At 34.5% G+C, this 9,884-nt stretch overlaps 1 protein-coding gene across 1 annotated transcript; it reads right to left on the minus strand.

Annotated features, from left to right (window-relative positions):
• Positions 1-476: 476 nt before the first annotated feature.
• Positions 477-7,880, minus strand: LOC112708117 (coiled-coil domain-containing protein SCD2). The gene is made up of 17 exons (XM_025760256.3): positions 7,172-7,880; positions 6,702-6,880; positions 5,548-5,629; positions 5,381-5,422; positions 5,235-5,297; positions 4,976-5,025; positions 4,849-4,876; positions 4,624-4,698; positions 4,416-4,526; positions 4,279-4,339; positions 3,961-4,077; positions 3,757-3,875; positions 3,454-3,523; positions 2,496-2,537; positions 2,108-2,148; positions 1,551-1,677; positions 477-993 (listed from the first exon to the last, which is right to left on the minus strand). The coding sequence occupies exons 1-17, from the start codon at positions 7,568-7,570 to the stop codon at positions 854-856; spliced, it is 1,746 nt and encodes a 581-aa protein (XP_025616041.1). The 5' UTR covers positions 7,571-7,880; the 3' UTR covers positions 477-853.
• Between the last annotated feature and the right edge of the window lie 2,004 nt (positions 7,881-9,884).

Genomic DNA, 9,884 nt, shown 5'->3' on the forward strand with positions numbered 1-9,884 from the left:
AAAAGTATAAATATTATGAGAGAAGTCAATTTTTTTAACTTCTCTATAAGCTCCTAAATAGCTTCTTAAAAAATTACAATTTTATTTTGAAAATTGTACCAGACATTAATACTACTACTTTTCATAAATCAAAAGTTAAAAAAAATTACTTCTAAAGTTTCCAAACGGGCCCTTAGACTTGTCCTAACTAACTTATTAGGCTTTAATATATATTTTATAAATTCTTCGTGATAATTATTAGTATTAAATTAAAAGCATAATTTAACATCTTCATAATACCGTTAAATTCTACCATACTTTACTGAAATTTACATTGCATACAGCCTATTGTTGCCGATCAAATAACAACCGAACTTCCATAAATCAAAACCTCAAATCAACCAAATAAATTCGAACATTCATCGTGTCTGAAGGAATCATAATGACCGAGGCAGCTAGATGAAAAGAAATAAGAATTAACAAAAAAGGAAAAGAAAGAAAGCAAAGGCTTCTATTCTTGGCCATTTTCATTCCATAACAAACAGACTCACTAGCTGAGATTCCGATCTACAAAATTTAATCAAAAGAATTGTGGTAAAATTCAGTCTCACGTAGCTCACCCACTTGTATTGTTACAGCTCAACACTCTCTTCCAATGCAAAGGACTATAGCTTTTCTTTTACTTTTTACCGGATACATTTACTTCGACTATTAAGATTCTTGCTTCTTTTATGAGACCCAGATATAATGTTGAAAAACATGGTTGTACAGGAAAAAAAAAAAGAGAGAAAAAACATACGTAGAAAATAGAATAAAACAAAACAAATATACACGTAGGAAGAAAGAATCAATCAACAAATGAAGGATTGCGAAATCAAGACGAGGCATCAGAGTCTGTGGTTGTCTTATTATTAGCATCTGCCAACCCTTGAGTTTGATCAATTCCCTTCCGAGAAGCTTCCCAAAGTTGTTGTTCTATACCCAGTTTCCTCAACTCCACCAAACCTCGCTCAACTAAAAGGAAGCACAATGAGCTTAGAAGTTCATATACTAAACCTTCAAGAACACATCAGAAGGGGGAAAAAAACTAAGGATAAACCCCAATTTTGTCCCTTGACCAAACATGGAAGATAAAGTCGTCCCTTATGATTTGAAAATGATAAACTTATACTTCACTATTCAAAATGGTAATATATTAGTCCTTTAGTATATGAACATAGACTAATATGTTCAGTTTTTTGAATAACAAATTTGTCTAGTAAGAACATTGTGAAGGACAAATCTATTACCTTCAAAATCTCGTGAACTACTTAGTCCCTGATTAAGGAACACATTTAAGGTCATTCTCCCTTCGATTCTTTTCGTAATATAACATTTAAGGGACAACAAACTTAAAAATCATAGATGGTATTTTAGTTATTGCAGCCAATTGGTAGGGTTGCAGATTCAGATAAGAAGAAACAAAATAACCACCCAAATTTTTCTGGGAAAGACCAGGTATCCGCTTGTAATTTCATGGTTATTTACTCTCTCCAGAACCACAAAAGAGGATGAGAAAGACAACAGCTTACCATCGACAGCATCATGTGAAGTTGGTGACTGCCCACTGCGTGCAATCCAAAATTGAAGTCGCTCATCTGCAATATCATCTTCTACACCGTGAAACAAAGCTCTTCGCCAGAAATAAGTCAGCCATGCCTGTATATATTTAGAGTTTATAAATACGTTATGTGTGCATATACTATATGCGAAATAGCTATTCTTCAGGTTCAATTGTAACAAGAACAGGTCATAAAAAAACATGTATATTAAGGAGCTTTTCTTTCTTTCTTTCTTTCTTTTGAGATTCCATTCTTAAGACTGATTAATGAGTAAAAATGCAATAAAGTAATTAGTTGGATTTTTTTAAAAACGAATATATCTTGAATGGAAAGAAATTAAACAAAGAACCAAAATCTTAAAATCACAACAACTGATTCCCTGATTACGTCAAGACTCAAGTCAGGAAATTCAGACATATCCGTCTAAATCCCTGAATCCAACTTAGACATGATTTTATCCATCATCTAATGATGAGAACCTAGTAGAAATGGAAATGCTGAAGTACAATTCAAGGACAGTTACTAACCTCTTTGAAAATAACATCTTCTGCTTCCTCTTCACTTAATTCTGGAAGACATAAAAGAAGAGAATATCATTATTCACCAGGTCATCTGCCAGACACATTTCCATGTATCGAAGAATGGCTAGATGCAGTCATGGGTGTAATATGCAATCAAATACATATTACATACACAACCAGAATATTTTAATCCTTTAGTGTGTAGATGGTAATCGTGATTTGTGTTCTATAGTGAAAAGGTTACCAAATGACGATGAGAAATGGTTGGAAAAAATACAGATGTCATATACTACAAAATATTAACATAAGACAAGCAGAGAAATCTTAAAAAGCATACCACCATAACTTTATGACATGTACGCACCAAAATATATATAAGAACTTATTTTCTTACCAAATGCCTCCACATATTTGGCATCACCACGTGACTTGGAATCTGAGAATAAATTAATAGAAATGATCAATTATCAATTTAATTCAAAATTCGAATAATCTTCTACTGAACTACTATATCTTTAGGTTAGTAGCAGAATGAACCATCGTTTAAAGAAAAATTTCAAAAAATGTGTACATGAATCAGAAAAAACATAACTCTCATCACTATAAGGGCATCCAAAACAACTCATAAAACCAAAATTTCAAAATATGTGTACATGAATCGAAAAAAAACATAACTCTCATCACTATAAGGGCATCCAAAACAAATCATAAAACCAAGACATGAATAAACCAAAAACTGAATCAAAAGAGGAAAAGAAACAGCTCAAACAATAAGAGTTTGCACTAACCACAGCCTGTGGGTACATCATACAAAAGAACAAGAAATAATAAGGCTTGGTTTGGTAAAACTTTTTGAAGAGGTGCTTGTACTTTTCAAAAGTATAGGCTACTCGTTTTGTGTTTGGTAAATAAAAAAGATCATGTATTTGTGCTTGTAGCTTTTAAAAGATGGTGGTGCTTTTGAAAGCACCTAAGGTGGAGCTTTTCAGAGATAGCTTGTGCTTATCAAAATTAAAAAGTCTAATATAACTTGATACATTAATTCATTTTCAAATTTAACTCTTACACTTATGTCTATTATAGTGTTTTTAAATTTTAAAAACTATTTTACCAAATACAATTATTGTTGCTTGTGTTTATTGAAAGCCATTTTTAATTTGATTTACCAAACATAGGTGCTACAACTTTTAGAAAGCTATCTTTTAAAAACTAGCTTTTATAAGCTACTTTTGAAAAGTAAAAGTTTTACCAAACCAAGCCTAAAACTGATCAACACGAATAGAAGCACGGAACTCGAGATTGGAGACAAGGGTAAAGACCACACACCCACAAAAGATGATGAACTAACATACCTAAAACAGACTGCCGAACCGAATTTGGGCGTCTATGTTGGGCTAATGCAAGCGCAACAGCATCCTCAACCTACAAAATAAAATTTGACCAAAATACTTTTTTAAAGTCAAGAACAAAGGAAAAGGATTTGAACCAAGCTGCACGTATAGAAGTTTGATTTCTTGATATTCACTCTTTAAAAAAATGGTAAAAGCTGTTAAAAGTATGCTTCTGTGTGTCTAACATTTTCAAGAGGAAAATGAGATGAAGAACTGATTTACTGAGCAAACAAAGGATTAACTTTAATAATATTCATGGAGAACCTTTAAGGAAGCAAGTTCTCTCAAACCCATCTCAACTGAAAGCATACTCTCAATATTTCCTTCCCCAGAGAGATCATTCAAATCACGTACTTCTTTGCTTCTCTCAGGATCATCAGCACCTGGCACATGCTCTTTAATTAGATCCCACTGAAGATAATTTAACAGAAATAATTTCAAACTAACTGAGTATTTACTCATGCTCACTTTTGTTCCAGGATTCCTCCTTAGCCTTTTGTCCAGCAGAGATGACAAGTTCGAAAGGTAGAGGCGCTAGAGAAGACCAATGTTCATGCTTGGATTGTGCTATGTCTGCACATATGCCTAAAGTGTGGAAGAAACATGGCACAAAAATTAAAAGCGCTAATATTATAATGGAGTTCTGTAAAATACAATCACAAATTTTTAAGCCATGGTTTTTCAGATTAAAAAAAAAGCACGACTAGCATATTTTTTTCAGAGTAGCAGGAATAAAGATTAGATACTGTTTCTTTAAGAATCAGAGTGCGCTAGTAAGTTTGTTACCATGTTTTACAGCAAGACCCCAGTAGCGTGCAAGCCAACATCTCTTCAGGACAACTTCCTCCTAAACAACAAATAAGAAACATAATTGAGACAAACAGAAATACCTGGTAATTGACATTTTATTGGAAAATACCAACCATTTCTTCTTGGGTCAAAATCATCCTCTGTGTCATTGTACGAAGAGCTTTTGCTTCAGCTTCAGCTTCTTGCTGTTGTTCCAAAGCTGCTGCTGCATCATCTTTTAGATTCTGACAAAGACAAAGAAAAGAAGATAGCTATAACTTCATAATGAATAACAAAGTAATTTAAATATGGAAAGAAATGCACGCTTTCTTCAAAAATTACCTGAATTTCCACGCGAAGGGCTGTGATTTCCTCATCTCTCCCATCCTGTGTTTGTTTTGCAGCCTTGAGAGCAGCCTGTGACAATAAATAAATATAAATTTGAGTATTCCACAAAATTCTTTGAAAAGAACAGCACTAGTGAGCTTGTTACTCAAACTTCCAACCATCATTCAGTTCATATTTCTGCCACATATAATATGATTAATATCCATTCTTCTGGCATACCTCTCTTTGTCGCAAAGCAGCTTCCTTCCTGCATAAATAGCACACAAGAACCTTAGATTAAGACCTAAACGAATAAACATATTCAGCTCCAGGCAGCATATAATGTGAGCCTTCAAAGCTAGCTTACCTGCTCAGAAGTTTGGCTTCTAGGGATACACCTTCTCCAAGAGAAGCAACCTGCCAAAATTAAAATGAACAAGGACACGAAAAATCAGTAAAGGCAGTACAAGGAGTAAAGCAGTTTCTATTGGTAAGTATTAAGTAAATGAAAAATCAAACTGGCATCTAAACAATGGTATTATACATTAATATTGTTAGGTTTCAAAGCTCGGTTAATATCTTCTTTTTTGGTTTGGAAAAAGGAGAAGAGGAGGGGGAACCCTCACCTGTTTCTCAAGCTCCCTAGCTCTGGCCTCCACTTCTTGGCGTTTTTCCTCTGCAACTCTTAACTGTCAATATAATCAACCAGATATGTTAAATATCACATAATTTGAGCTTAAAACCAACTTTGTTAGGCAAGAAAGAGCACCACCTTTTCTAATATAACCTCATTCTCCTCTTGTAGCATATCCAGCTGCAAAATAAAAGATGAATCAGCTTCAAAGCACCTAGTTTATGAATTACCAAATCAGCACCAGTATAAAGAATATAAGATTCAATTTTTTGGAGACAGAAAATTTGATGCATTCAAATATATACTTCATCACGGAGTGCAGAAGCTTCACGTTGATCTCCTGTATCTCTTGAGTTAACTGGTTTGATAGCAACGTCTGGAGTAAACCTGAAATCATTAAGCAGTGATTAAAATTTGAAGGATAGAGACCAGATATGGCTAGAGTGGCCACTGCAGCCTACACACAGCTATAGATGCATGTATGACCTCAATAGATAAATAAGGATTGAGCTCATTCATACATCAAATGAAAATTTATTACATCTATGTCGGGGGTAAATATTTGAATATAAAACTAAAAAGCCTATTGAACCCCCAAATAAATTTCCTCAGGAAATATGGACCTGGATATATTGTTCCTCTTATATTTGTGTTAAATAAATGAACTATTAATAATACTATAGGAAGAAGGAATAGATGTCTTGACACTCGTGAATGTCAAGAAAAGACCACGTTTATAGGGAGTGCAAGCCAGTGCCACAAACATGTCACTTGTTCAGGTATATTTGCCCTGTTGGTATGTAATGTAGTAGAATGGAACCCAATGGAACTAAATGAATTTCCTTTGTTTGGATGGAGAACTCCCAATAAGGTAGAGCAGAATATGATAGAATAGGTTCTATCCTATTACAACCTCCACCCCCTTCTCCCAGGCTTTATCTTTTTTTTCTCCTTCAGATTGTTTCCCTCCTATTCAGAGGACATGGGGCCTAAATCTAGTTCGTTAACTAAGAAATAATTAAATAAGTAATTCCATCTTAATGTATTTGATGCAACAATATTATTGGAATAAAAAACTTATTATCGCCATTCTTTGAATGTCTAAATAGTGAAATGAGACATTACTCCATTACATTACTAGAATACCTAAATAATGAAGTGGAATAATTATATTACTCACTCCACTCTCCATTCCTGCATTCCATCTTATTCTATAATGTTCTGTTCCATCACTTACCACCAATCAAAACATGGTCTCAAGTATAAAAGGGTGTTGGATCCAAGTTCAAGGTTGTGCTCACTCAATTCATTTTTATTAGGGACATAGAACAGTCTGAAACATCAAAAACTACCTACTTGGAAACGCTACAAGCCTACAAGACATATAGAACCTTACTTGTTTAATTCCAATAGCTGCAATTATAAATAGTAAGGCTGGGGAAAGTAAAGTAATGCTTACAACTTTTTCTCTCTGCTCCGATTGGAAGGAGGATCAATTGGAGGAACAGCCATAGGTGTTCGGATTGTGGATTTGCTCGGCGGAGGTACTACTGCCGCCGCAGAGCGAACCGAAACTGCCGATCTTCCAGCTGAGGTCGACCGTACTGAAAGAGTATGCTCTGCAAAGTTCCGACCTAACTAAACAAAAAGCACCAAAATCTTATTAGCACAACAAGAACAAGGTGAATAACAATTGAATCAGATCCATAATTTTAACACTTAGATCACACTCAATCACTATCAATGGCGCCAAACCAATCATCCACCGAAAGAAGTTCAAGAGCAATCAAATTTCCAGCATTGAGCATGCAAAATCTTTGTTCCTTTTTTTTTTCCATAATTCAACAAACGAATTCAAGTAAACAATTCAGGAAAACGAATCGGAACCGAATGAACAGGAAGAATCGCAGTGAGAATTATGAGAACTACCGCAGGAGAAGGAGATCTGTTAGGCCTGGCGAGCGAGATCGGAGGGATGGTGGTGGCGGTGGTGCCAACACCGGAGCTCTTGAGACTACTTGCATTGCTTGAGTAGGAAGAAGGAGCTGGAGCGCGAGGAGCAGCGAACTGGAAGTCAAGGTCATCGTCGTCTTCGCCGTCGTCGTCGGCAGCGGCTGCCTGAGACGCCATCACCCGAGCCAGACGCTGCGCGGCGGCTTTGGCGGCCACGTTCTGCGTGCGCTTGACGGTGGACATTCCGGTGGAAGACGGACCTAGCCGCGACTGAGGATGCGCCGGAGACATCGCCGGCGACGATGAGCCGGTGCTACTGGAACCGCCGCTCCACTGCCGCCCGTATACCGGACTAGCGGTTCTCCTCCGATCCATCAGTTGAAGCTATGTATAGTAGAGGAGGGAGCTAGATTTTCTCGGCGGAGGATTTTCTCGAGAAAATCGAAGGGAAAGTCTTGTTTGTTTCTGGTTTGAGTCGTGCGCGGGTAGTGTAAGCATAAACGACGCCGTTTCTTTCTGAAACAGTTCGCGGGAGAGAAAGGAAAGAGAATAAGTGCGTGTCTCTTTCTTCTTTCTTCAAAGAGAGTCAGAGAGGTTCGTTTCTTTGTTTTTATCTTCAAGCGTCGACAGAGAGAGGTTTTTCACTTTTGCGGCGTGCGAAACGGTGTCGTCTAAGGTAATCAATAAAGATAGTGTAAAGAAAATACTTTGAATTCATTGAGACAAAAAAGTTTTCTTCTTCACTAATGACATAGATAAAGTTGTGATCTAAGTCCAACATTATATATTTATAGGAAGCTATTTACTTATAAAAAGAAGATTAAAAGAACTAATTACTGCATCAAAATACCAAATTTCTAGTTTTGTTTTTAAATGTGGAAGACAAACACTTTTAGTGAAATAATTAGAGAATTGACTAGTGTTAATTCTAATATAAGACAAATAAGAAAAATTAATTTCTAAAGTTTAAGGGTTCTTTTTAATCAAAGATATGATTCGTTTATGAAAAACAATCGACTCATAAAAAAAAAGTGAGAGATAAATAAACTAACAATTCGACAGCACAAAAGAAATTAAAATACTAGTGTTACGAGTTTACACAAAATGAGTTTAATTTTTTTATGAAAAAATTTGTCAATATTTTAATCTTTTATAAATAAATATTTTGAGCGTGATTTTTTTTTTTCCTGCTTAGACTTTAGTTTTTAGCATTTTCCTCTTAACAAAAGTGATAATCCATTATTATTATTTTTTTCCCCTTGGCCATGGCACTATTTTAAGTTACATGCAACAAACATCTCATTCTATATCATCCCTTTAACAAAGAAAATTCTTATATAGCATATTTTCACGGGTTAAACCATAAAAAATATTTTTGAATTATTTTATTACAGATAAAAATATTTTTAAAAGTATTATGATTGTCAAAAATATTTTTAAATTATTAAAAAATGTGATAAAAAATACTTTGTAAACTGAGATATTGACAAGTAAGTCATGTCATGCCTTTTTGTTAATAAAGTAGATCTCTAATTATTAGGCAATTTTGACATATTTTTAAATTATTTAATAATATTTTTGTTAATAATAAAATTTTAAAATATTTTTATCAATATCAAAGTCACAATTGTAAAATTGGATGGGGACCAAATCGGTCGATTTGATTAGAAAACTGGTGAATCAGACTTTAATCGGTTCAGTCTAATCCAAGGACCATTTAAGATTAAGGACCGGTTAAGTCAATGAAATTTAGTCCAACTGAATCGCTCAAGAGAAAATTCTAAAATTGAATTAATCGATGAAGATGCGGTTTGAATGTGGATTCTCCTTATACTACATACTCCTCTTACTACTAATCTCTGTTAGTCCTTGTTATTTCATATGCTAATTATTAATTATATAATAAAATCGCATAATAATTTTTTTAGGGTAAAACACATAGATAATGTTAGAAAGGAGAGAGAGTAATAGAAAAAATGTTTGTGAGTATTCAAATTGTGTGAAATGATACAATATAAAATGATATTTATAAGTGTTAAGAGAATCGTAATAATAAAGACGTAATATCCTATAATAAATATTCAAATATATTAAATAATACTAATTGATCCTAATTATATTCTAACATCCCCCTCAAACTCAAATGACATTATGACAACTTGAGTTTGAAACTTATCTAAAACAACGAAATAAAGATTAAAAAAACGGCATTACTTGATACAGACGAAATTGTTGGAAGGAAGCGCAGATGAAACTGCCGCTTGTCTGAAGGAAGCGCAGACGGAATTGCCGCTTGTCTGGAAGCGTAGAAACTGCTGCTGTCTGAAGGAAGCGTAGACCGAACTCCCGTTGTCTGAAGGAAGCGCAGACGGAACTGCCAGACCCGAAAGAGAATGAAAACTATATGATTTCTCCATAAGAATAAGTAAACAACGGATGACAATGGTGTTTGATTATTCGACTCGAAAAAATACAAGATAAAGGGAATTAGCTAATTGGTGAGGTGAAAAAGCATCAAATGAGTGACAAAAGATCAGGAAAAATGGCATAGAAAAAATAGTGCAAAAACTACAGTGATTTTACCGCAATGAAAACAACCTATCCTCTTAAAAGAGGATACCATGACTCTGATACCATGTTAGAAACAAGACACTAAACTAGAAAAAATATTTTGTGTATTATTGAATGT

This window comes from Arachis hypogaea, chromosome 8, assembly GCF_003086295.3.
Source record: "Arachis hypogaea cultivar Tifrunner chromosome 8, arahy.Tifrunner.gnm2.J5K5, whole genome shotgun sequence".
Lineage (NCBI taxonomy): Eukaryota > Viridiplantae > Streptophyta > Magnoliopsida > Fabales > Fabaceae > Arachis > Arachis hypogaea.

What these genes read in the sequence shown, in the direction of transcription:
- LOC112708117 (XM_025760256.3), bottom strand. Translation starts at nt 7,570, where the DNA reads ATGGATCGGAGGAGAACCGCTAGTCCGGTATACGGGCGGCAGTGGAGC. An exon ending in GGAGGAATCCTGGAACAAAA is followed by an intron (nt 3,876 to 3,960) that starts GTGAGCATGAGT and finishes AGCATGTGCCAG; the next exon opens with GTGCTGATGATCCTGAGAGA. An exon ending in AAGATGTTATTTTCAAAGAG is followed by an intron (nt 1,678 to 2,107) that starts GTTAGTAACTGT and finishes AAATATATACAG; the next exon opens with GCATGGCTGACTTATTTCTG.